We start from the raw sequence: 26,807 nt of genomic DNA, 5'->3' as shown, positions 1-26,807 counted from the left end.
GTGGGCCAGAGGCTGGGCCCGAGGCCTCCCGCGGGCTGTGGGAGCCCGGCTGCAACACTGAACAGCTGGATCCGCTGGGCAGCACCCCGGAAAGGAACTCGGGCACTTCCTCTGTGGCTGTCCAAACCATGCTGGGTGAGTAGGGGCCACCTGTCCTGTCCCCCAGGCCACCACAGGCAGGCCCTCGGGACCGGTGTCCGCCCTCCATAACCTGAGGCGGGCCTTAGCACCAGGGACGGAGCCCTCAGGTATGGTCAGCATCAGTGGCGGCTCCGTGGTGTGCCCAGGGTGGGGGCCCATCCCATTTCCCCTTTCACATCCTTGGCATTCACCTCAGTTCCCGCGGAGCCTTCAGTGATCTCCTGTCTCTCGCCGCCCCTCGTCCACGCCCACCACACCCTTCCTTTCCAGCCCTCGCAGGTGAAGCCGATCACCCCCGTCAGCATGGGGTGGGAGGCCCCTGGACCCCACCGGCCTCTGCCTGCCCATCAAGGCTGGGGGCAAACCCCTACACATGGCCTGGTGGACGCAGCTTCATGGCCGTGGTGCCCACAGCAAGGACAGGCAGGGCCCATGCGGGTCCTGCCCAGGGAGGCTGATCAGGGTGGTGAGGCCAGGGCGCCAAGGTGCCCACACGTGCCTAGCACTGCAGGCGAGCTCTGGGCCGAGGTGGGGAACGCCCCCTGGGCTGATGGAGCCCCTGAACCAGGGGAGAGGAGGGGCAGCTCAGCCCACGGTGCCTGCGGCCCGGCCCATTTCTGCCCAGAGCCCCCAGCACCGCCCGCATCCACTTCCCTGCAGGGCGCGGTCGAGTCGGGGGCCATCCCCGCCAGCAGCAGGAGTCAGACTGCCTCACTGGTTCCGGCCCCATGACTCCGCGGTTGTGGTTTTGAGTCGGAGGTGGGGGGATGCCCCCCCGAACTCCACCCACACTTCCATGAATATGGGGAACCCCAAGTTTTTAAGACAAACTGCTGAAGCTTAGAAGCTGAACTCGGCTCCCAGGGAAGGAGTTATGGGGGGCAGGGTGGTGGGGACTAAGGCCTTCCCAGGAATGGTGGCCAGAGGCTGATCCCAGGGCTCGGACCGCGGCTAAGCCCCCTGCGGCCCGACTGACCTACAGAAGGACAGGCGGACAGCTGAGCGGTGGGTCGCAGCGAACGTCCGGGGACACACCCACCCCCTCCACTCCCTGAGCCCCGGCATCAGGCTCGGGACCTGCGGCTCCTCGCTCACAAGCACCTGCACTCAACAAGCACCCATCGCGTGCCGGCGGCAACAGACTGGGACAGACGAGGCCCCGAACCCCCACCCCCAGCACCGCCCCCCCAGACAGGCTAACCCCAAGGCCTGGGGGCACCACTGCACCCCCCAGCACCGCCCCCCCAGAAAGGCTAACCCCAAAGCTTGGGGGCATCACTGACACCCTCGGGCCCTACCCCGCAGAGCCCCCACTCCAGACTCGCACCCAGGCTCCTCCGCACATGAGCCCTGGAGGCGTGCAGGGCAGGTACCAGGCCAGAGGGCAGCAAGGAGCTTCGCAGGCCTGAGAGCCAGCAGGTGCTGCCTCTGGCCCAGTTCCCAGGGGACAGGTGCAGGTCGGGCCTCGTCTGCCTCTCGCTGAGCAGCAGGCACTCTGCAGCCAGCGAGGATCGGGGTGTGGTGGCTACGCTACAAAGAACACGGTCAGGCCCAGGAAGGCAGCTGAGACCCCTCGCACCAACCCTCCAGCCTTCTGTCTGCTTCTGGAAGGCCCGGACACAAGGGAGCATGGGCTCCCCAGGAACAAAGGGGCTGATGAGGGGCCTGGAGAGCCAGAGGGGGGCTCCACCGAGACCAGCTCCGGACAGGCCTAGCTGACAGGCAGGGGGCAGGCTCCAGACCTCAAGGCATCCCAGGAGTGGAGAGTCCTGGAGGCAGCTGCTCCCGGGCAGCAGGGAGCCCGCGGGACACGCTGACACCGTTAGCCACACGTCTCTGGGCAGGGGGGCCTGTGCTGGAGTCCCTCTTGAGACGGCTGTCCTGCCCCCCTCAGGGAGACAGCTCCCAGAGCTCCTGTCATAGGGCCCTCCTCTACTGGGGCCTCCTTGATGGACAGGCCTTCCTCTACGGGGGCCTCCTCTATGGGGGCCTCCTCTACTGGGGCCTCCTCTATGGGAGGGGCTTTCCTCTATGGGGGCCTCCTCTACTGGGGTGGGGGTGCCTTCCTCTACTGGTGGGCCCTCCTCTACAGGGACCTCCCTCTATGGGGGCAGTGCTTTCTCTATGGGAGGCCTCTCTCTATGGGGATCCTCCCTCTATGGGGGCCTCCTCTACTGGGGTGGGGGTGCCTTCCTTTATGGGGGGCCTCCCCCTGTGGGGTTGGCCTTTCTCTACTGGGACCTTCCTCCACAAAGATGACAGCTGATCCCAGACATGAATGACATGCAGCAAAGGGGAACTCAGCTCTGTCAGGAAGGACAGTTTGAGCCCCAGAAACAAGGAGAACCCTTGGGATTCAAGCAGAACTCCCAGGCATTCAGCAAAAAATCCCACCAGGAGACCATCAGAGCCAGGAGACAAGATGAGCAGTTGGGGCCCTGGGCACCCCGGGCAGCTCTGTCGGTGTTCAGACAAGAAGCACCCACACTGGGCGGGTTGGTGGGGGTGGGTGGTGGACCAGGCCTCAGGGGTCCCCCAGACAAGAGCTGGCTCTGCCAGGCGCCAGCTGCCTCCTGATCTGGACACAACCCCAAAAGACAGACTGTTCCGAGAAGCATCTGAGCAAACTCGACCATGGAGACCACCAAGCCCAGGAGGTCATCTCTGAGACTGCTTCCAGAGACAGAAGGTTTAAGTGATGGCACCTGCTTCCCAGGGGCCATAGAAAGTGAAAGCGAAAGTGAAGTCGCTCAGTAGTGTCTGACTCTTTGCGACCCCACGGACAGCAGCCTGCACTAGGCTCCTCCATCCATGGGATTTTCTAGGCAAGAGTACTGGAGTGGGTTGCCATTTCCTTCTCCAGGGAATCTTCCCGACCCAGGGATCGAACCCAGGTCTCCTGCATTGTAGACAGACGTTTTACTATCTGAGCCAACATAGAAGGTGCAGGTAAAGTCAGGCCCCGCCCCCTGGCACTGGCCCCGCCCCTTAGTCCAGGCCCTGCCCCTGGCCCAGGCTCCTCCCCGCACTTACCTGGGGGCTGCCGGTGCCAAAGCCCAGGGTGGGTGTGGTGGGCACCGACATAGAGTGCGGGCCCATGGGGGAACTGATGACCGAGAAGGGCGGGCCCATGCCGTTGATGGGCGAGCTGAGGGTGCTGATGGGTGAGTGCAGCTGTCCCGGAGAGCCGAGCGAGGAGCCGATGCTGGGCCCCAGGGAGGGGTGCAGCGAGGGGGCGGCCATGGAGCTGCGCGCCGTGGGGGAGCTGAGGGAGGAGGAGTTCACCTGCGTGGAGAAGTCTGCAAGACAAGAAGCCACAGGAGGCTGGTCAGGAGCCCACACCGGCGACCCACTACCCCCTGGGCCACAGCGACCACGCCAGGTCGTGAATGGCAAGGGACTGCCCTGGACAGGGCCCCGCTGGCCAGGGAGGCCCGGCCAGGCACACCCGGAGCTCCCCTCTGGGCACCAGCCCCACCTGGCCCAACTCTGAGGTTCAGGCTGGGCCCGAGGCAGACGTAGGAAGGGCAGGCTGACAGCCTACCCGGGCAGGGAGGCCAGATGGCTGCCCCTCGAACCCGCAGCACCCCAAGCCCATCCACCTGGAATGCGTGGTGGCCCCGAGTTGCCAGCCTCTCTGCCCATCTACTCAGGGGGTCAAGGTGAAATCTGACGTTTCCACCACACCCACCGTGCAGCAGAACAGTCCGTGTCCTCTGCTCAGTGTGGATGAGCGAGTGAAGTTGCGAGGTAAACGGCAGGTCCCCTGACCCCATTTTACAGACGGGGAACTGAGGCCCCGCGTCCTTCCAACCACGCACGCACGGTGGGCCCCGCACACCGCACAGGCCTGCTCAGGGGCCCAAGCAGCGGTGGCCGAGACACCACGCCCACAGGCCCTCTAACACACGGGGCCCTGGAGAGGTACACGTCCTGTGTGCCCGGGGCCTGGTGGCCTGTGGCCCGGGGGCGGGGAGCTTCCTAGTGGGCCTGGTGGAGGGGCCCGGGCGTGCGCCAGGCCTGGAGACAGGCAGCCTACAGAGGCTGCGGTGAGAGGCCCGGACCTCCCACACATCGGTCTTTCATCCCAGGGTTTTCCAAGTCCCGTCAAGCACTAATTGGGCCTCCCTTCCCCACCCCGAGGGCTCAGCGAGAAGCTTCTACAGGAGGAAGGCTCTCTGGGGTGAAACTGCCGCCCGAGGGCCTGAGCAGACCACGGGAACTCAAAGAGGCCCAAACACGGCCGCTGGAGCCAGAGCTGCAGGCCACAGCAAACCCTGCCTCTGTCTGGCAGGGTGCCCTGAGCATACCAGGACCCCACCCCCCACCCCGCCCGGGGCCTCAGCCTTCCCATCTGAAAAACGGTCTCTGGGTCTTCCAGCCAGGCCTGCGGTGATCACACAAGCTTCTGACAAGTCGAGCAGGCCAGGGGTGCAATGCAGTGACCCTCTCCAGACACCCCCAGGTTGGGGAGACACTCTGCCTGACCACCCAACAACCCCAGGAGGATTTTGCGTGCCCGAACCTGACAGCAGCTGTGCTCAGAGCGCCAGGCTCAGAACAGGAAGAAGCCTTGTCTGGGCATCACCCCCAAGTCCTCCCCCCCACATCGGTCACCAGTACCAACAGTCCTGGGGACACACTGCAGGACACTTCCACCTCCAGGCACGGCCAGGCAGGCCCGACTTTGGCCAGAGCCGAGCTCTCACCCAGGGCCTTCTGAACTTGTCCATGGAGGTGCTGGGCAGCCCACAGAGTGGGGTGGTCCCCCCCCCAGGCACACAGGAGGCTCTGCCAACCCTGAGGACCCCCTTCTCTGGGAGCTATTACCCATTTCCTTCCTGCAGCCCCCAGCTTGCTGGGCACCCCGTCCCTCACTTGCCCTCTGAGGGAGGAGGGGCATGACAAGGGGGCCTTGAATTCCACGCCAAGGAGTAGGGCCCATCTGCCACTGCACCAGCAAGACAGCCTCATCGAAAACCCTCGCCATTCACAGAAAGGAGCATAAACCGTTTCACTGAAGGTAAGAGCTTATGGAGTCTAGGTCCAGATGGCGGCACCTACTGGCATAGATGGGAACTGCAATCCAGCCCTATGAGCCATTAGGCTTCCGGCACCCACATCAGGGGAGAAGGCAATGGCATCCCACTCCAGTACTCTTGCTTGGAAAATCCCATGGACAGAGGAGCCTGTTAGGCTGCAGTCCATGGGGTCGCTAAGAGTTGGACATGACTGAGCGACTTCAATTTCACTTTTCACTTTCATGCATTGGAGAAGGAAATGGCAGCCCACTCCAGTGTTCTTGCTTGGAGAATCCCAGGGACAGGGGAGCCAGGTGGGCTGCCATCTATGGGGTCACACAGAGTCGGACACGACTGAAGTGACTTAGCATAGCATAGCACCCACATCAGGGGGCTTCTCTGACACCTCAGCTGGTAAAGAATCCACCTGCAATGCGGGAGATCCTGCTTCCATTCCTGGATCGGGAAGATCCTCTGGAGAAGGGAAAGGTTACCCTACTCCAGTATTCCTGGGCTTCCCTTGTGGCTCAGCTGGTAAAGAATCTGCCCACAATGCAGGAGACCTGGGTTCAATTTCCGAGTCAGGAAGATCCCCTGGATAAGGGATAGGCTACCCACTCCAGCAGGACTTCCCTGGTGGCTCAGGCGGTAAAGCGTCTGTCTACAATGAGGGAGACCTGGGTTTGATCCCTGGGTTGGGAAGATTCCCCTGGAGAAGGAAATGGCAATCCACTCCAGTACTATTGCCAGGAAAATCCCATGGACAGAAGAGCCTGGTAGGCTACAGTCCATGGGGTCACAAAGAGTCAGACACGACTGAACGACTTCACTACCCACTCCAGTATCCTGGCCTGGAGAATTCCATGGACTGTACAGTCCATGGGGTCACAAAGAGTTGGACACGATGGAGCGACTTTCACACATGACCCACAAGAGGATGCCTGTAACCTGTGTGTCCAGAGATCTTCCCCAGGGGTTGGCGAGAGCAGGCAGGATGCAGGAAGGGAAGCAGACACGAGGTCTGGCTGCACACCCTTGACCTCAGTGAAGGCCCGTGACCTTGTCCACCCACCTGTGATGGACAAGGAAATGCGCAGCAGGCACACTCACCCAAACCCGCAACTGCCCCCAGGCCCACGGTCACTGCTCTTTCCCCACGGCCCCTGGGATGCCCACTTCACCGGCCCTCGCCGCCCCCTCCCTGCGTGAGGAACCCTGCCTCAGCCCACGCTGCAAGGTGCAGGCTAGCACAGGCCCCTCCCCGTCACTGAGTCCCGAGAAGCACCTTTCTAACCTCCAGGGGACAGGGGCAGGGGGAGCAAGATGGACATTACAACATCCATTTTGCAGGCATCGTCCCCAGAGAGCACAGCAGCTACCGCTGGGGCCACAGATCACGTGAGCGTTCCGACCTCCGCATCCAGAAGCCCGAGGGCCTGGCCTCCTGAGGGGAGCCGCCCACTGTTCTCCTCTGGAAACGAGACTGGGGTCTGAAGCCAAGAGGGAGACGTCACCCTAGGGTTCCTGCAGTTTCCCCACCTCCACTTGGCCAGCCTGGGGCACTGGAGAGTTTCAGATTGGAGGAGAAGACAAAGGGGCTTCTCGGAGGCGGCTGCCTGTAAGGGGTGGAGTGCAGATGGCAGGGTCGGGGGGTCCCCTGCTGCTGGCTGGCCATGCCCGCGGGGCAGGGCCGCAGAGCTCCCCACTCCCACAGCTGCAGACACTCGCGGGTGTGAGCTGGGCCTGCGGGGCCTGACTGCTGGCCTGCTTGTTTGTTTGCTGCTCCCTGGCAGGAAGGGGCGGGAGAGGCAGGAGAAAGCTCTGGCCGGAAGGAAGGAGGGAAGTGGCCTGTTTGGCTGCCAGCTGCCAGGCGGCACCCCAAGTATGAGAACCGCGAGGAGGGGGAGCCAGGCGCTGGAAAACTGGGCGGGAGAGCCTGGCACCAGGAAGGGGGGCACTGGGAGAAAGAGGAGACGGGGGGGCAGCGGTCCTGGGTACAGCCCACCCTCCAGATGTGAAGGGAGGGCCTGGTTCCCCAGGCCGGCTCCCAGGCTCACACGTATACCAACCGCTCCAGAACAGGGGGCTACGGGCCCCGGGGAGGGGCCACCCCAGCCCAGGCCCACCTCGGCGACCCCCAAGGCCCCCAGACTCCCACTTAGGGCCCTTCCTGTTGGCACACAACGCCACAGTGGACACTTTCCTGGAGCCTGGGTGACAATGCCCTGGGTGTATCTTCTGGAGTCTCCTGGAGTCCGGCCAGGCAGGGAACATTAGAAAGAAAAGTGCCTGAACACCCCCTGCTCCACGTGTACGGAGCCTGCTTCTTCCGGGCCAGTACGTGTCCCACCCTCCGATAAGCAGTGGCTATGATAAGGGCTCTTCTTGAAGTCACACTTTGGACTCACAGGGGCCTTGCCACCAGCGGTCACTACATGTCTATGTGATCCTGGGCTGCAGGGCTCAAGGCTCAGGCCCAGACCCCACCCTGGGAGCTGCTGACGCCCAACCCTCCCACCCATGAGGACCCAGGCCGCTCCGGGGGAGGGGCAAAGCCCAACTTCCGAATCTCCCTGCCCAGAACCTGGACCGGGCCCAGGACCGCCCTCCGCTGACGCCCTCCCGGCCCCTGGGGACCAGCAGCAATCCGTGAGACCCGGCCTCGGATGGAGGCCGGGCCGGGAGTACACAGGGAACTCCAAGAAGAGGCAGGCAGCCCCGACCCGGGCAGAGGGGCAGAAGAGCTGCCAGGCTCGGGTCAGGAAGGCCTGCCTGGCAGGGTGAGGGACTGACCTCCTTCTTGGCACAGAAAGCGTTTCAGGCCGTAAAACTGACGCTATAAACGCAAACATCTGGGGGCCAGAAACAGATGCCACGGGGCAGAGACGAAATGCCCAGAAGGCTCAGCGCCCAGAGCACAGCAGTGCCCACAGGGCCCCGGGGCAGGGGTGCAAGGGCACACTCAGCAAAGTCAGAGACTGTTCCCATGGTACAAGCACAGGCTGCTTCTTGAGGTGGTGAGCTCCCCGTGCAGCTGTGTGCAAGCTCGGGCATGGCCAAGCAGGAGGCCCTGGGCTCCCTCTGGGGGCCGGGGGGCATTCCCCCAGCCGACAGCCCCCAACTGCATAGGCTCCCTCCTCCAGAAAGCCCTCCAGGACCCTCCTGCCTCCCTCCCCGCCCGGGCCCTCCAGAAGGAAGCCGGGGAACCCCCACCAACTCCCTTCCGGCCTCTGCCAGGGAAGGCGGGGGAGGCGACAGGAAATGCCAGCCCAAGGCGAGCCTCACAGCCTCGCGGCCAGCGGACCCCCAACCCTCGGAAAGCAGAGCTGGGGGGCTCCACCACTCTCCCGAACCTGCAGGGCCCAGCAGGGCGGGGTCCAAGCAGGCCCCAAGCTGGGGTCCAGAGCCCAGGCTGCACATCCTGGGGGCCAGGAGGGCACCAGGCCCGGCCAAGCAGGAAGCCCAGCAGAGGCAAGGGAGCGTGGGGAGGGGCCCCAGGCAGGAGCTGGGCAGGGGGCAGAAAGAGACGGGCACGGGGGGCGGGGGGAGCGAGAAGAGCCCCAGGGAGCCAGCCCCCAACCCAACCAGGACCAAGCCAGGCTCTGAGCACAGGCGTCCGCTCCCCCACCCCTGCCCGAGGACCCCCCTCCCCCAGCCCCCCGGAACTGAAACCCTCGTCGGGGAGCTGGCAGGCCCTCCAGAGCTTCCTGGGACGCCCACCCCCAGCCCCCGCCTTCCGGAAGGACTGCTTCCCCTGGCACCCGCGGGAGGCAGAAGTGGCAGCCGTGGGGCCTGCGGCAGGACCACGGCGCGCCGAGGTTTGGGGGGGGCGGGGGGCGGGGAGGCAGGAAGGTCCCCAGGCCCCATGGGGATGGGGCCCTCAGGAACGGGGGCAGCGCCCCTTCTCTAAGTGGGCGCACCTGCTGTGCAGAGAGCCCCGGCAGGGCCGGGTTCCAGTCCGAGCCAGGGGCCTGCAGAGGGTGGGCCAGGAAACACGGCCAGCCCATGGCCTCCACCCCGGGGCTCAGGTGGCCTGGACTGCGGCTCCTCTGGGGTAACATGGCCCCTTCCCCAACAACGCCCCAAACCTCAGCTCCAGCGTGGAGGACACGGGTCAGCTCGGCCTCCACCTCGGAGCCTCAGAGGAGGGTCGAGCCCAGCAGGCAGGCGGCCTCAGGGGCCCTAGGGAGGGGCCTCCCCACCGGCCAGAAGGGTCCCAGGCCCAGGAGGCCATTGACGTCAGGGGCCACATCAGAGCCCAGGGCAGCCCCGACTCTCCAGACCCCGGAGGAGACAGGAGCGGGGACACAGTGATCCAAGACACGCGTCTCCTTCACCCCTCGCCCACCACTCAGACACCCCGACACCCGACAGGGCTCCACCCTAGCAGGCTGCGTGGAAGGCAGGCGGCTGCCAACTGTTGCTTCCTGGCACTGCCCTTCCCAGCCTCTGTGACACCTGGGGGAGGGGGAGGAGAGGGCAAGCAGAGTGGACGCTGAGAGGCCAGCAGGACGCTGCTGAGTGAGGAGCAGACAGCATGACTCCACCGGTGTCAAGGCTACACCAGGGCCCAGAGGGACCAGGGGCTGTGGACTCGGTGGACGGAAGCTCCAGCATCATCACCACCATCAGCCTCACCACCACCACCACCGAGGCCAGCATCCCCACCATCAGCACCACCACCCAAGGGACGCTTGCCCTGCCCCCCGAGGCGGCGGATGGTGACCCTGGGTGGCTTCTGCCACGAGGGACATGGGGAGACACTTCGGGGTTCTGACGGCGGTCCTGAGCCGGCCGGGCTGGCCAGGGGCAGGGGAGGAAGGGGAAGTGGTGGGCCCGCCCTCGTCGGCACACTGGCACAGTCTGGGGGCACTGCGGTTGGGCCCCGCGGTGGCAGATGTGGCTGGAGCCCGGCCGCCATGGTGGAAGTGGGGAGCGCAAGCGGGAGGCGGGGGTGCGGCAGACGGGGCTCCCGGGGCTGGCCAGCTGGCGCCTGGACCTCCAGGTCCACAAGAGAGCTCAGGCGCAACGGTGCCAGGGCCCTAGGTGGGGCGCTCGGGACGGGGTCTTGGCAGGAGGCTGCCCCCAGCCCCACCCCCGGAAGCTCACAGTCCCAGGGGGCTGGGGTCCAGCCTGCATGCCAGGCCAAGCAAGAGCAGCAACCCGGCGTGTCTGCACCAGCTTCCCCCCAGTTCCTGCAGCACCCAGAGACGCACCCATGGAGGGCACTCCCTGGGGGCACCCTAGGGGCTGAGGGGCACACTGAAGCTAGAGGGGACACCGCTCCGGCCGAGTCCCAGAGCTCCGTTCACCCTGACTTTCCACGGCTCGGGGAGCCAGGCTCGCCGGCGCAGGGAACACACCTGGCCAGACCCCCAGGACGCTGGGGCCAGACCACAGCGGAGCCCTGCAGCTCTGGCCTGGGCCCCTGGCTGCAAGACGCCCCCTCTGCCAGGGTGCTAAGACCACCACACAGGCTGCTCGGAGCCTCGGAATAACGGGTCCTGCTGCACGGATACCACCCCTCGCCCCTCCTGCACACTGCAGGTGCCCTGAAGGCTGGCTCCCGAAATGCCAGCTCGCCACCCTCCTGTCCCCTGCCCCCATGACTCCAGGGCCTCCTGGACCTCGGGGCTCGGCCGGTTCTTCAGCCAGGTGACCCCAGATGGACCAATCCCTAGGTCAGCCCAGCAGGTGGGCCTGTCCCCAGAGCCTTTGGTGAAGTTGGGGGTTGGGGGCGTTTAGGGTCAGGACTGGCAATGACTGGACGGTGGCCATGGCATTCGGAGACCAACCCCAGGGCCAGGCTCCTACCTGGGTACCATTTCTCCATCCGCCCAGCAAGGTGCCCACCCCACGGCACAGGCCACAGAGCCACCAGCTGGGTCCCACCCCAGAGACGGCTGGGGACGACGAGGATTCAGGCGACCTCAGTGACAGGGCCCCGCGCCCACCCCGGGGTCATTCCTCCTGCTCAGTGGCCAGACAGGAGCTGCCCCGGGGGGAGGCCAGGGAGGGGCCAAACCCAAACCCCCAGGCCTGCCGGCATCCCCGGCAGGAGGCACAGAACGGGGGCGGGGGGCCATAGGGAGGGGGCCACGGGGCAGCTGAGGCTGTGCTCAGCCCCTCAGTCTGTCCGACTCTTGACGACCCCGAGGACTGTAGCCCACCAGGTTCGTCTGTCCATGGGGATTCCTGGGCCAGAATACTGGAGTGGGCTGCCATTTCCTTCTCCAGGGGATCTTCCTGATGCAGGAACCAAACCCGCGTCTCCTGCACTGGCAGGCGGATTCTTTACCACGAGCACCATTGAACCTGCGTGCGACGCCGTCACCGCCGCGGCCTCTGCAAACCGGAGATCCCCAAACACAGGGCCTGCTGGCAGAAGGTAGCCTGTGCACCTCCCGCCCCTGCCCCCGCCCCCGCCTGAAATCAGAGCATCCTCGAGGCAAAGCTCGAGTCTGGGGAACAGCCGCGGTGGCCGCCCTGCCCTCTGGGAGCCTGGGGACTCGAGCAGCCCGTTGTCCCACCCGCGGGTGGAGAAGGGGCTGGGAGGGCGGGGTGCTCCCCTCCCAGCGCCAGAGCCGGCTCTACCCCGGACGCCCAGCACCCCTCACTCTCACGCAGAGACCCCAGGCCAGCCCGGGAGGCCCGCCCCGAGTTTCAGGCCGGACCTGCTGCCGGCAGGGATGCCCACCGTGGGGATGACGAGCGCGGGCATCTGGGAGCACGCTCACCTCTCTGGGGCCCGGCAGGGGCTCCCGGGCACCACAGCCTCTCGTCCAGGCAGCACCCCTGAACCTTCCCCAGCACCTCCGGGGCGCCAGCCCAGGTGGCGGAGGAGGGGACACGGGAAGTGGGGGAATTCCTGATGAAACCCCGCCTGCCCCACGGCTGTCTGGGGGGCAAGGGGGCCCCCCAAGCCCGCGGGCTGGCGAGGCGGTTTCTCTTCAACAGGAAAAGAAGCGATGCTTGTTTCATTTTGAGCCACGCCGCTCCGCAGGCTCAGGGCCGCCACCCAGCTCTGTCGTGGAACGCGGGTGCCTCCACCCCCGGCCTGTCTGCTGCTCTGCATTTCCCGCAGCCCCGCGGCATGGGGGACACCCAGCAGATACTCAGGCCTCCTGTGCTGGATACGGGGGCAGCCATCCCAGGGGCCCTCCCGCCCCAGGATGCCGGGCGGTCAGGGAGCAGGGCGGCTCCTCAGGGCCCGACGTGGGCTGGCCTCTACGGGACATCCCCAGCCCTCCCACCGCCCTCAAGCATCGCCATTTCTCGGATGTGGGCACAGACGCTCGGCACCTCCAGAGCCACGCGAGGGGTGCGGCAGGGCCAAGCTTGAGACCTGGGGGTGCAGAGAGCCAGCCCGGCACCCAAGGGGCTCCTGGGGGGCTTCTGGAGACCCCACCACCGCAATGTGCTTCAAGCCTGGCCCCTCGGTGTCCTCCCGGGGCAGAGGCTCAACCCCACCCCCGACACTGACTCAGCCGGAGTCACCAGGCCAGTGCTTGTCATGAGCGGAGGCGCAGGCGGCAGGGCCTCTGCAGACGGAGGCAGGGCTGCTCCCGTGAGACAGACCGAGAACTGGAGCGGGGCTTCCCCGTCTCCACCGCGGCGGGGGCACCTCCCGCCTGGGCCAGCACGGTGGCCCCCACGCAGTCCAGCTCGTCACCCCCACTCTCCCCTGCTAAAAGCCTGGGTGGGAGGCTCGCGCGGACTGCACCTCGGCACCCCTTCGGGCTACGTCCCACCGAGCCGGCCTACCTGGGGGCTCACGAGCTGGCAGGACTGTCCCCAAGCAGATCTGTCCCCCAGATCTGACCCCCACCCCGGCCACCCCTTGGGGACCTGCTGATGCCAGGCTGTTTCTCCAGTCCCCGCCCCAGATCCCCAGCAAGTGCAGGGACAGGACGGGGGGTCCCCACTCTGCGGCGGGGGACCGAAGCCCGGGAGGCCCTAGAACCTCATCCCGTCCTCACAGAGCATCATGTACCCTGACCTCACAGAGCACCCTGCCCTAAGGCCTCGCTCCTGACGCACCTCGTGGGCCAGCGGCCAGGAGGCTGAGACCCTCCACAACCCCCAGGGGGCACTTTTCAGGGTCGCCGTGGCAGTAGAGGGGAGAAGCCGGCGGAAGCCACCTGCAGTGGGGGTACGCAAGCAACACAGGGACAGGCTGCACCCGCACCCCACGAGCCTCGGCAACCTCCCGCAGCAACGTCCAGCCCACGGGGCTCCAGGCAGGGGCGACGGACCGGCTGGCAGCTGGAAAGCCTCCCTGGGCCTGGATGACCGTGACCTCCGTGAGGGCCCCATCAGCCCCTCTGTACAGACGGAGCCTCAAGAGGCCACGCTCGGATCTGGCCACAGCCAGGCCACAGTGGCTGGCTCAGCGTGCCCTCCCCACCCCGTGGCAGCCCCTGCACTGGTCACTTGGGAGTAGGACCCCCGTGCCCTCGGCCACCACCAGAGCCTCCCATGATCCCCACCACGCCCCTCAATCCCAAAGCCCACCCTCTCCTTGCCTCCCCAGCACCCCTGCTTTGCTCTGGGGCCCTGGGACCGGGGCCTCTGGCCCTACACCCGCTGCCCCTTCCTGGCCTTCTTGGCCTCGCCAACAACCACAAACAGCCTCCAGGAGGGGCCAAGACCAGGGTTGACGGTGTGCGAGGGGGACCTGGGGACTGTACGTTTCCACGGCTGGTGCCTGCCCTCGGGACACGGGCAGATAGCCTCCACGAGCTGCGAGCCCCAGGCAGCTCTGGACGGGAGGTGGGGGCCGGGGCTGCCGATCACCATCCAGCCAGATGGCTGACATGCACCCCCAGGGCAGCATCACGCTGAGGGGCTGCAGTGACCAGACCCTGGCCCAGGGCAACTGGACTCTAGGAGGCCCAGCTTCCGGGGCGGGGCCATACCAAGGCCAGGGGACGCAAGCCAGGCAGGCAGGGGTCTCCAGCTCTCACAGCTGCCCGCCCCCCCGGCACGTGACACAGAGTAGCAGAGAACCAGAACCATGCCTCTCGAGGCTCCAAACCCATCCTGATTCCCCAAACCCACATGTCGTCCACAGAGCTTTGTGGGCAGCGGGGCTCGGTCCCTCCTGGGCACTCGCAGCCCGCTGGACCTCTGGGCAACCCTTGGCACCTGGGCCCACGAGCAATCGGCTGCCACCTGCACCTTCAGAAAGACAGCAAAGCACAACCTTGCTCCGTCAAGAGGCCTTGAGCACAGCATCCGCACCTGCCCAGAGCCGAGCGGGCTGCACACGCGGGTGCGGGAAGACCCCGGAGATGAGCGGGAAGGCCTGGTGCGCTCAGACGGCAGCCACCAACGGCAGACGCTCAGACGTGGCACACGTTTGACTCAGGGAGCCGTCCTTGCTTGGGGCCTAGTGACTCGATGCTACCCGCAACACTAACGGGCTGCTCTGGAGGACTTCCCAGACCACAAGCGACTGGAAAAGGCTGGAGGCGGTACCAAGAGAAGCCAGGCAGGAGACGATGGGGAAAAAAAATCGACCAAATGCCTAGCAGCCAGGTGCATGCTCTACGCCGGCAGGTCCCCAGACCTCGCGCGCGCCTCCTGTGTGCGGCCTGAACAAGGGTCCCCTCCGCCAGGGTGACGAGCAGCGTGCCTGCTGGAGGCTCAGAATGTCCGGCCCAGCCACCAAACACGATGACACCTTGTCACACGAGGGCTGCAGCCGAAGTGCCCGCCACACACACACACTCGCTGCTTCTACGTAAGAACTCCGGACTCAGGGTCAGCACATCCCACACCCTCTACGAGCACACAGCCGCCCACGCCAGCCCAGGACGTTTTCCGTGTGAAGGTCGCTTCACGTGACTTTGAATGTTCTGTCGTGTCAAGAAACAAACCGACTTGGAAAATTCTCTTCCCTGCACCCACCTTTACGGACGAGAAAACCACAGCAGCGTTGAAGAGGCCTGTCCAGGCCGGCCTGTCGGGCTGCCCAGTGCTTGCCCTCGAGGGACAGCTGCTGGAGGGGTGTGGACACAGACCCCCACCAACGCCTCCAGATCAGGAAGGCAGAGCCCCCGCTGTGCAGGGCTCTGCGCTGCAGGACGCGGCCTTCGAGAAACCTTGGGCTCGGAGACCTGGACCTGGAGCAGCCTTCAGGGTCACTCGGCAAGGGTGGGCAACACCAGCCCCGGGACGCGTGCGTGGCACCAGCACGCCTGGGTGCCCGCCCCTGAGGTCCTGCGCAGAACACGGGCAAGGCTTGTAAAGGGCAGGGGAGGGCAGGCAGCCCCCAGCCAAGGCAGCCCGGAGCCCCGCTCTCCAGCAGGCTCTCGTTTCAGATGCCCACTTAACACCTGCCTGGAGCAGCCTCGCCTGGCGCCCACCACCATCCACGCGGCGGAAGGAGAGCCGGGCCAGCCCCCACCCCACGGCCAGGCCAGCAAAGCACCCTAGACGTGGGGGCAGGACCCTGGCCAATCACAACAGCAGGGACTCAGGAGGCCTGGACAGGCAAAGTGCTCCTGGCTCCCCCGCGTGCCGCCAAGTCCCTTCCCTGAACCGCCGTGTGGCTCTGGGACAGTCACATCATGTCTCTGGACCTTGGCGTCCCCTCAAAAGCGGGCACAGAGGAGCGCGTCCTTACAGGAGCACTGGCAAAGCGGACGAGTGACCCTGGCACGGGGGGGGTGTGACGGCACCGAGCGCCTCACAGCCAGGCAGGGACGGGCGCTGCCCCCTGCACGATGCAGGGGCTGGGACCCCCTGGGATTCCAGCCTCCTCCAGGCCTCCCTGCCCGCCCCACGGGAGCCAAGACGCAGGGCGGAGCCAGGGCCAGGGCCGGCTGTCCATCCCAGGCCGGCCCTGGGCAGCCCAAACCCCACGGAGCTTCCTTGGCGGGTCCAGGGCCTCCCGCAGCTAGACAAGCTCTGCCCGCCACGGCCTCAGTTTCCTCATATGAAGAAGGGCCAAGCCAGACCCGAAGAGGCCTTCATCCAGGGACCCTCGGGGCGAGGAGACACAAGAGGCAGTCCTCCTCCTCTCCCACCCAACACCTGCTGTGCAGACACCAGGGGAAGACTCAGGACCCGACGAGAAGCCCTGAGCACGCCCGGCTCCGGGCACGTGCTGGATGACCACGACGGGGCCCGGGAAGGTCACGGGCTGAGGGGACACGCCTGGCCCCCACCCAGCTGTCCTCACCTGCCCTTGCCTGGCCCAGACACCCGCCAGGAACGCCACACCCCTCAGGGGAGACCCTGGCCCCTCCCAGGCCCCCAGCGCCCCTCTCCCACCCCAGCCTGGCCCTACCTGCCAGCCACCTGTGGTCCCCCGCCCACCAGGCCAGGCCGCCTCCAGAAAGAGAGGCCAGCAGGTGCAGCCTCATAGCCAGGGTGGGCGAGAGGTCCCACCACGGGGGCAGCCGCACCGGCCCCCGGCCGGCCGGCCTGGGGTCCCGCGGCCCCTGGCGCTGCAGTGTGGCAGGTGAGCTGGCCGCGGAAGCCTGGGAAGGGGCCCAGGAGGCCAGCGTCTCCGCCAGGCAGCTGGGAACTCGCCAGAGTGGCCAAGTTCCCCTTTCCCAGGACCGCCCGGCCCCCCACCCTCGCCCAGACACCTGTGACCACAGGCCACTCCCATCGGCCGAAGCACAGGCTGCTTAGAGGAGGACGGGGACCCCAGCCTCGTTTCCTCAATCTGAGCTCAGCCTCGGCCTGCACACAGCACCGTGCATGGGACCCAGGCCCAGCCAGGGGCCAGCAGAGGCCGAGGGCAAGGCCCGGGCCGCAGTTCAAACCCGCTCACGGCTGCCAGCTGCCGGGGTGTGGGCCGGCCAAGCGGGCTGGCTGAGCCCAGCGCCCCAGCTGCAGGCTGGCATGAGGATGCAGGGATGGGGCGACAGCTCCGGATGCGGGGCTGGCCGTTGCCCCCGGACACTCAACCCCCCGGGTGCACTGACCCAGCTGGGGCGCTGGAGCAAGCCGACACAGCCTTCATGGGGGCCACAGACCCCCAGCCACTGAGCCTCAGGTCTCCACCTGGCCCCTCTGCTCGCCGGCAGCAAAGGTCGTGCAGGAGGGGCAGCAGAGGCCCAGGCTGAGCCCAGGACGGGCCAGCGGGCCTGGAGAGGGAGGTGGGTGGACAGCAGGGCTCTGACTGCCGGGCGGCAGGGGGGAGCCACGAGGCGCCCCCGGCCCGGAAAGCAGAGCCCTGGCAGGAGCAGCTGGGCCCCAGGTGGGGCTCTGCCCCCAAGAGGAGGGCAAGCAGGAAGTTGGGAAGGAAGGAAGCCGTCGTGGCTCCCGGCCACCCTCCAGCCACACAACGGGGTCATTCTTCCGGGGCACAGAATGCCTTTTGTAGGCCAGCGGCCAGCGGCCCAGCCCCGGGGCCGGCAGTGGCGGGAGGGGGCGGGGGGCGCGGGGGCTGCATCACAGGGCCCCCTGCTGCTCCTGCACAGGCAAGTGCAGGGTCCTCAGTCCCGGCCCCCCGCCCCTGGAGGCCCAAGGTCCAGCCAGCTGTACACATCCGGCCACACAGGCCGGCTGCCCCGGAGGCTCTGGCTGCGCACGCTGCGTGCACACTGCCTGCTCCGCGGCGGCTGGCGGACACGCTGGCAGCCCTGCCTGCCCTTGGGCACATGGAGACCCTGCTGCCCACGTGGGGCCCAGGCAGCCTCCCTCCTCTCCCAGGACTCCTCCAGAAGGGCCGGGGTACCCCTGCCCAGGCTGACCCGGCAGACAGACCCAGCCGCAGCCCCCTGCCCGCGTCTCCCGCGCACCCCACACCCTCGGGCACACGTTGGCCCCGACTGTAGTCTCTACCTGAAACCCAACCTACTGTGGGACCGGGCGGGAGGTGAGGGGGGTCCATCCCCATCCCACCCCACCCTGCCCGAAAAGGTCCATGCTCGCGGAAACCCAGCCAGTTGGGGGCTCGGCGAGGAAGAGGGGACTCCCCGGGGTCACAGGGGCAAGTGGAGACTCCAGGTCGCTCGGCTCTGGGGTGGGAGGTGGGGCGTCCCTTCCTACCTCGCCTGGCTTGGGCGTCTGCCAAGCGCACGTGGTGTGGTTTTCACGATAAGGACACAAACAGCCTCTGCGGAGGCCTGGTTTTAGCAGGATCCTGGCCCGACGGGCCCGAGGCTGCGGCTGCCCCTCCTCCGCATGGGCCGGGATTCCCCGCTTCGCTCCTCCTTGCGGCTCCCTGCTCCTCCGGTTCTGGACCTGGGAGCGCGCTGGGCTAAACTCGCCAGGTGGACGGGGGTGTGGCGGGGGCCTGCCTGCCTGCGGCGAGGATCCCAGCCCAGCCCAGTCTAGGGGCAGGCCAGGCCAACTCAGCTGTGGCTGGTGGTCAACCATGACGCCCGGCTCCCCCCAGCTGCCTGAGGGCCCGGCCGGGCAGCCGGGGTCCGGGACACCCAGGACACGGCCGGGAGGCGCCCGTGACGTCCACAGGGCCCTCGCCCAACTGACTCAGTTCATTTGCAGCCAACAAGCCCCGTCATGTGAACTACCTCCAGCCACCACCCCCAGGCCCGCTCACGCTCAGCCCCACAGGTGGCAGGCGGGGCCGCCTCTCAGAGTCACCGCAGACTCACTCCCAGCAGCACCAGTCGAGCCCAGGGCACCGTCTGGCTGGCAGCTGGCCCCCACCCGCCACGTCCCCTCAGCCCCAGACCCCAGCATCAGCCTGCACGTGGACAGTCCCTGCTCCTGGCCTGCCCCAACCCAGTCCATCCACCCTCTGCACCCTCAGAGCAAGTGGAGCTGGCCAGGCGCTGGGCCTGCCCCACCGGCTGGTGGCCTCGGCCGTGAGGCTCCCCACACACGTGACCCACCTGTGCAGAGATGCCCTGCAGGCTCTCGCAGGACTGGGTGTTCAGAGGGCTCGACTCTGGCCACCTCACCTCCGTGCGCACACACGAGCCACATCTGTGGGTCCCCTCAGCCTGCAAGTCCGAGCAGGCCCTGAGAGTCCCACCAACCAGGCCCTGCCCCTGGCCAGGCCCGGCCAAAGGCGCCCAGAGTGTGCCGGGGCTGAGCCCAACCCTGAGCTGCAGTGCCTCTGGGTGGGCAGAAAAGGAGGGGCCCCGGGGAGCCGACCCACAGAGGCTGAACCAGCCGGGAGCAGCCCATGGCACTCACGTCTCTTCCCCAGCCACGCTCATCAACATCGCATCTGCGGCCTAGGCCGGCCACGGCGGCAGAGTCTGCCCCCCGGAGAGCAGAGTAAGCCACAGACCGCAGGCCCCCAGCCCCGAGCCCCAGGCTGCCCCCTGCTCAGCCTCGGCGTCCACCCAGATGTAGCTGGAGGGGGTCAGCAGGGGGCCTGAAAGGCCCCTCCCCTCGCCCCCAGCACCCCTCACCCGAGACCTGCTGTTCCCTCCCAGCACCGGGGCCCGGGCCTGACCTCGCTTCTGGGCCCAGCTGGTCCAGCAACAGTGAGGACGTGGGTGTGGGGCTCGCCCCGGGGGCAGCCTCTCGCTCCCACCAGCTGTCCCAGACCTGCCTCGATGCCCGCCTCCCGGCCTCCAGGAGGCCCCCCAGCCCCACTGCAGACCCCTGCCTCTCCCAGGCCTCTCACCCTGGCAGTCAAGGTGCTGGCAGCCATAGGACGGGCCCTGCCCAGGGGCCCCAGAGCCCAGGCAAAAACAAACACACACACACACCACCCAGCCCTCAGCTTCCTTCCTCCCCGCACGGCCAGTGGTGAGAACAGCAGGCGAGGGCCGGGGTGGGCGGAGGCGGCCGCGCCAGGGCCACGCGGAGCCCCCAGCTGCCCTGGGCCCAGCCCACGGCCCCTCCCTCTCGCTCACATCCTGGTGGGGGAGGGCACGCAGGGGTGCAGCGCAGAGACCAAGACCCTCCGGGCCCAGCCTGGGGGTGGGGGGCAGGGGCAGAGGACCCCCAGCTGCCACACCCGGCGGTGGGCACACTGAGGCTGGGTCTCTCCACCTGCGCGCCCCCTGCCCCGCAGGAGCACTTGACTGTTCCTGTCCCCACTCCCAGGAAGCACCGCGGAACACCACGGAAGGCAGGGGCTTGGTGCGCAGGGAAGCCACCCCACAGCCCAGAACAGGGCCCCCAGCCCTCTGCTGACGGTTATCTTGGAAAAGATTCACCAGAGGTCTCCACCCGTCACTGCCAGCAAGCCCAGCCCCACCTCCCTCCCGCAGACCCATCCTGCCCCACACAGGCCTCAGCGCCCAGCACCCCAGCCCCCTCCAGTTGGTGTGGCCCTCCGCCCCTCTCGGTCCCAGCCCTGGCCCTCGGAGTAGACACAATCATTCATTCCCCTTGCGTGTTCCTGCCAGGGACACCCGCTCCTGGAAGCCCTCCTCACACCAGTGCAGGGAGCTCAGGACAGGGGTCCAGCCCTGTGGATGCCAGCTCAGGTCTAAGCCCCCGCCCCGGAGGACAGGCAGGGTCCCCACCCCAGGCGTACTGCCTTCTCAGGCCCCTGCCAGCTCTGCCCTGCTCCAGCCCCGCGCCCCACCACCCCCAAGACCTGGGAGACCAGCCCAGCCCACCAGCCACCCCTCACAGTGGTGCCCACACCGGCCCTGGAAGGCGGGACTTCTCCAGGCCCAGACCCGGCTCCTTCTCCAGCCTGCACAGCCAGCACCCCACCCCACCATGGGGCCCCCGACTCTCACTCCTCCAGGGCTCTGCTGGCTCTGCCGCCAAGCAGAAAAGAAGGGTGCTGACCCTCAGGAGGACGGGAACCCGTGCGGCTCTAAGTGCCCCCGCCCCGACTGAAGCAGTGGAGGGCCCTCCTCTGGCCTCTGACCCCCAAGACCCGGGAGCCGGGGGCCCGCAGGTGCTCAGCAGGACGCGGCAACCCCCGCCAGACAGGACGGGACATCCCTGGCACAGAGGACCAGGTCCTGGCCTGGAGGTGCTCTGGACACGGAACCCCTGGACCTCGGGCCTGAACGCCATGTCCGTCTGCCTCCCCACCTACCCTCCCCCAGCAGGTTCTAGGCCCACGCTGAAGGTGGGCACAGGGGGGTGGGGGCCACAGGGTCCCTGTGAGGCGTGGCCTGGTCCACAGGCAGGAAAGCGCTGCCCCCTAGGCGCGCAGAGACCCCACGCCCAGGCCTGGGCCTGTCCCGGCCCCTCCAGGAGGCCACACGCAGCCCCCAGCCCCCCACCGCCCCAGGGCCGCAACCGGTTCCCAGGCCTGGCCGGCAGCGTGCCCCGTCACGCCAGCCCGCAGCCTGGCCCCCACCACCCCCGCGCCCAGGCGCGGGGTGACTCACGGGGCTGGCACGCCGCCTCCGGCACCCCCCTGCGGGCGGCCGCCCTGAACACACACACACACCTGTCCGGACTTGATGCCGCAGGCCGGCGGAGGGGCCTGGGAACTGCGGGCGGGGCCAACCGGGCTCTGGGCCACGAGGGGCCCCCAGGAGGGGCCCAGGAAAGCTGCACTCAGGCAGACGGCCAGGAACTGCAGCCCGACTCCAGAGACCCCACGGGCCCAGGAACCGCAGCCCGACCCCAGAGACCCCACGAGCCCCGGGGAGCGGTTCGGGGAAGGGCCTGGGAGCTGCACTCCTGCCCACCCCACATCAGCAGCCCAGATGCCGGCATGCCAACCGACTGACCAGGGAGGGCGCCAAGCCCTGCAAATCCAGGCCCGAACCACCACCCTCCCTCCGTGAGGCCAAGCATCACCCTGGAGGCCGGGCAGGCCAATGGGCCCTGACAGGCCACGGATCTCAGGCTCTGGCAGGTGGCACTTGGGGAAGCCCACCACAAGGATGGGCTTCAGTTCAGTCGCTCAGTCGTGTCCGACTCTTTGGACTGCAGCACACCAGGCCTCCCTGTCCATCACCAACCCCCGGGGCTTGCTCAAACTTGTCCATCAAGTCGGTGATGCCATCCAACCATCTCATCCTCTGTCGTCCCCTTCTCCTCCTGCCTTCAATCTTTCCCAGCATCAGGGTCTTTTCCAATGAATCAGCTCTTCGCATCAGGTGGCCAAAGTATTGGAGTTTCAGCTTCAGCACCAGTCTTTCCAATGAATATTCAAGACTGATTTCCTTTAGGATGGACTGGTCGGACCTCTTTGCAGTCTGAGGGAGTCTCAAGAGTCTTCCCAAACAGCAGTTCGAAAGCGTCAGTTCTTCAGCATTTAGCCTTCTTTGTGGTCCAGCTTACATCCATGGGGGCGTCTGAGCCGGGGCCTTACTTCTGTTGAGGCCAGGCCCGAGGTCTCAAACACCGATCAGGGCTGTCCTGTAACCTCCCAGAAACCAGAGGGGCCAAGAAGGGGCCATGACAGCAGGGAGCCAAGGCCCTGCCAGCTGTCAGGGGAGCGCGGCAAAGGCCTCCAAGAGGGCGGCCACACAGCAACTGCAGGGGCCAGAGCAGGCCTCCGACGCAGAAGGGCAGTGTCCACCCACGCCCATCCCCCACCCCAGCAGGGCCCCCTCAGGCTTCCCTGCTGCACCCCCACGGCCCCCAGGCAAGGGTCAGCACTCCTGCACAGGAGGCAGGAAGCCCCGAGGCCCAGGGCCCGGCCAGTGCAGGTGAGCGGGGCGGGGTCTGCTGGGGAGACTAAGAGAGAGGGCCCACGGGACGGCGCGAAGGGGGCCCTGCTGTGTGGGGTGGGCGGGAGGCCTGGGACCCAGTCCTAGGAGCCAGTTCCCCCCTGGCGACGGGATAGTGGCCGGACTGCCCGCATTCGCTGACCGACTGCTGGACGGGCAATGTTGGCACGGGCCCTGCCAGAGGGAAGGCGCCGGGTGCGGCTGCCACTAGCCACAGCAGAGGCAGACCCTGGCGCGGCTGCCCCGCCCACAGCAGAGGCAGACCCGCCGCCGGGCACAGGACGGCGCTGGACAACCTGACTCGAGGGAACAAAGCACAGCCACAGGCACGGCAGGCCTGGCTCTCACCCTGCACGCGCCAAGGAGGCTCCAGGGCAGCGTGGCCGGGCCCGCACGGACGCCTGCGGGCTGACGACGCACCGTCAGGCTGCGGTCCCCTGGGGTCCAGAGCCCTGGCTGTGCCGGAACCCACCTCCCTCAGTGAAGCCGGCTCCGGGCCTCCCCACGGAGCGGAGCGGGGCGAGCACGAGGGGGTCGGAGCACCCCACCTCCAGGTGCAGCACAGCTCCCCACGGGCCCGTGAACACGGCTGAGCCACAGGGAGACAGGGAGAGCCGCAGCGCCCCGCCTGCCCCGGCCGGGAGGGCACGGGCTGCCGTCCCCGGAGAGCGCCTTGTGTGCCCTCCCCTGGCCACGGCTCCCCACCACCATGATCCCCCGACAGGCCACAGTCCCTGCCCAAGCCACGGTCCTCCCCTCGGCCACGGTCCCCCAGGGCCACAGGAGCCCTGACCACAGTCCCCCCCAGGCCATGACTCTCCCCCCAGGCCACGGTCCCCCCAAGGCCATGATCCTCCCCTCAGGCCATGGTCCCCCCGGCCACAGTCCCCACCTGGCCACGATCCCCGCAGGCCACGGTCCCCCAGGGCCACAGGACCCCCGACCACGGTCCCCCCAAGGCCATGATTCTCCCCCCAGGCCAAGGTCCCCCCAGGGAGTGCCACCTCTCCCTCGTCCACCTTCTGGAGACTGGAGTGGGCAGCCCCTCAGGAGGCAAGAGAGAGACTGCTCAGGGGCTAGAACTGCCCCCAACACAGCCAAGCCCCAGGTGGTCTGGCTCCCCACCCTGCCCCCTGCGACCCCAGCCCCTCCCCATGCAGAAGGCGCCCCTGAAGCAGCCCCAGGGGGCCCGCACCCCGCCACCCCCCCAAACTCAGGGCCTTGCTCGCCCACACCCTCGGCCCCTCCCAGCCTCGCCCAGAAGGCATGGCAGCTGCCAACTTCCTGCCAGCGGCTCCGAACCCGCAGTCGGTGTAAGGCCTGCTCAGCGCCCAGGGCGGCTGCGAGGGCCACGTGCAGGAAGGGCCGCGTGCGGGGGCGGGGGAGGGCCGCATGTGGGGAGGAACGCAGGCGGGGGAGGGCCGCAGGCCTTAAGCCCCGGGTGGCCGGGGCCCCTGCAGTCCTGAGGCAGCCCAGCCACACGGCGCACCCCCACCCAAGGGGCTGGGACACGGGTGGGTCTGGGAATCAGGGCCTGTGACCCTGAAGACACACACACGCAGAGGGTCAGAAAAAGGAGGGACTCAGACTCCAGGGTGAACTTTTTAAATCTCAGGAGAACGGGGTGCTCCTCACACCCCCAAATCCAGCACGGGTTGGTAAGCTCTCACTCTGGTCCCCTGAACAAGAGCAGTGTGTGTGTCTCACTGAGAGTGCATGGACCCCGGAGCTTGAGGCAAGCTCCAAGCGAGGCCTGCCTGCCCCACGGAGGGGCCCACCCAGGGACCCGGCCCCCTCTGGGCCTCCACCGATGGCCCTGCAGGCAGAGGGGCCGGGCTACCCTCGTTCTCACCTGTTCACTGGCCCGGTGTCTCTAGGACAGGCCGTGACCCCTGCGCTGGGGAACACAGGGAGGGCGGCCAGTTAGCCCATCGAGGCCCAGCGGCTGACCTCCCAGGCCAGTGGAGAGCTGAGTGCCGACCCTGCTCGGGGCCCCAGGGAACTGGGCAGGACTCCCTGGTCCCGCAGCTCAGAAGCAGCCAGTCTGGGCTTCTGTCCTCAACCAGGTCAAGTCAGGCCGGGCCCCTGCCGCTCGCTGGGCTCATCCTAGGCCAGGGTCCGCGAGGCCGCCACAAGGACCCCGCGGTTCAGGTTGGGGAAAGCAGCAGAGGGCCTTCCTGGGGCGGACAGGGGGCGCGAGGCGAGCACGCACAGGCCGCCCTGAACTCAGAGATGCGCATGGCTGTCCACCCAGCAGCCAGCCTCAGGGGTGCGAGCATCCCACACCTGCCCCCACCAGGGACCCCTGGGGGCTCAGCACCCAAACCCCTCACTGGTCTCAAGCACAGGGAGCCCGGGACCCCCGGCAAGTTGTCTGGCCCCCATGACCCACCCGCACACGCCAACCAGGCAGGGGCACAACTGGCGTTTCCCTAGTGCCCGTGCCCGGGAGCCTGCCCCGCGCACTTCGGAACGTGCGTCTCATCCCACACGTTCAGAAACCCTGCAGGCGTCGCTGTCTTCTTGCAGAAGGGGAAGCGAGGCTTGGACACCAAGCTCAACCTGCCCGCGGCCACCCACTGGTCAGCGCAGGGGCAACGGGGACCCGAGGCCGCTTGGGCACATGGCACAGGGGTGAGGGAGGCGAGCAGAGCCAGTCAGCAGAGGGACAGTCAAGGGGCGAAGGTGGGATCCTCTGTCCCACACGGGATGGAGACACAGAGACGGGTGTCACACACACACACACACACACACACACATCAAGGCGTGTGCACACACCTGCAGACACATGCCCTGCTGGGGGCCCAGAAGCCCCTGAACGCCCTCTGACCCCCAGCAATGCCCTCAGGGCCGTCAGCACCGATGGGCGGCGGGGGGGGGGTGGGGGGGGGCGGGGGGGCGGGGTGCTGTGCCCGGTGCAGAACCCTGGGCTCTGGGTCCAGAATCTCCTAGAAAATGCTCTGTCCTCCACCGGTCGTGGGAGGGCCGGCCTCCCCCAAAGGCCTCCTCCTCCTCCTCCTCCTCGTCACCAGAGGCCTGTTGAAAATCTGTATTCTGCTTTTACTTAGAAAATAACAAAGGCCGAGAGAGGCCGTTATCTGTCTGCAGGCGCAGGGCAAAGGTGGCCGGCGCACTAACCTTGGGCGAGTGGGACTCTGGCTGGTTTCCACTCTCTCTGCTTGGCTTTGGTAACAGAGTTGCAGGGCAGCTAGTTTATTCTCTTTGGTGGGGCCAGGGCGGGGTGAGAGGGTGCTTTACAGAATCTTAGCAGTTCCCTTCATCAGCCACGTGCACAAACTCTCCCACAGAAAGCGCTCTCCAAGCCAAATGCAGATTCCGTTTTCTCACAACACCGCCCACCCCTGAGCCCTTCAAGGGGCCCGGGAGGGCAGGGGACTCCCTGCGCAGCCCCGCACCCACTCGCCGTCCCAGCATGTCCTGGGCCGAAAGATGAGACAGCTGACCCGCCTCGCTCAGGCCCGAGCCTTAACGCCAGCCCAACCGGAGGTCCCTGGGCTGACCCCGAGATGAACCAGGCTTTCCTCTGGGCCGGGACCTGCCTGAAGGGCCCCCAGCCGCCTAGAGTCAGCTCGCCTCAGCACCCCAACCCCAGGGCTCCAGAAAGGGCTGAGGCCCACCCGCAGACCCTTCACGTTGGAGCTCGGTCGCTCAGTTATGTCCAGCTCTTTCATGACCCCATGGACTGCAGCCTGCCAGGCTCCCCTCTCTGTGGGATTTCTCAGGCAAGAACACTGCAGGGGGTTGTCACTGCCTTCAGGGGCTTTTCCGACCCAGGAACTGAACCCAAGACCCCTGGCGCCCCTGCACTGGCGGGAGGACTCCTCACCGCTGAGCCGCCTAGGGAGCCTGGGGACCCCTCGGCCTCCCTTTAAGAAGTCTGCCACCTCCCAGATCAGGACTGAGCCAGGTGAGCCCCGGCTGCCGCCGTGATCCGGGAGAAGGACGCTCACCTGGGCACCCAGCACCCACCTCTAGCCCTGCTCCTTGCCAGCCCTCAGGGCGCCCTGGCTCGCCCCAATCTGGGTCTACCCCCAGTCGTGGGAACCAGGTCATTTCCAGGAACACATCAGCTTTCTCGCCTTGA

General features: G+C 67.1%; 1 protein-coding gene across 14 annotated transcripts in view; it reads right to left on the bottom strand.

The window, feature by feature from the left end:
* Positions 1-26,807, bottom strand: part of RXRA (retinoid X receptor alpha) — a 93,263-nt gene that overhangs the window by 24,481 nt on the left and 41,975 nt on the right. For 8 of the 14 annotated variants that reach the window (XM_059891119.1, XM_024998426.2, XM_059891122.1 and 5 more), the window contains one exon: positions 3,175-3,440. In XM_059891119.1, the coding sequence (XP_059747102.1) occupies positions 3,175-3,384 (210 nt within the window). In that variant the 5' untranslated portion in view covers positions 3,385-3,440. Of the gene's footprint in view, positions 1-3,174; positions 3,441-3,832; positions 3,855-11,899; positions 11,924-16,458; positions 16,479-18,173; positions 18,199-18,982; positions 19,004-19,728; positions 19,825-26,807 lie in introns of those variants that run through there. The other 6 variants (XM_024998424.2, XM_059891116.1, XM_059891121.1 and 3 more) reach the window with 6 other exon arrangements.

The sequence above is a fragment of the Bos taurus genome, chromosome 11 (genome assembly GCF_002263795.3).
Source record: "Bos taurus isolate L1 Dominette 01449 registration number 42190680 breed Hereford chromosome 11, ARS-UCD2.0, whole genome shotgun sequence".
Taxonomy (NCBI): domain Eukaryota; kingdom Metazoa; phylum Chordata; class Mammalia; order Artiodactyla; family Bovidae; genus Bos; species Bos taurus.
This window is presented reverse-complemented; position numbering and strand designations above follow the sequence as displayed.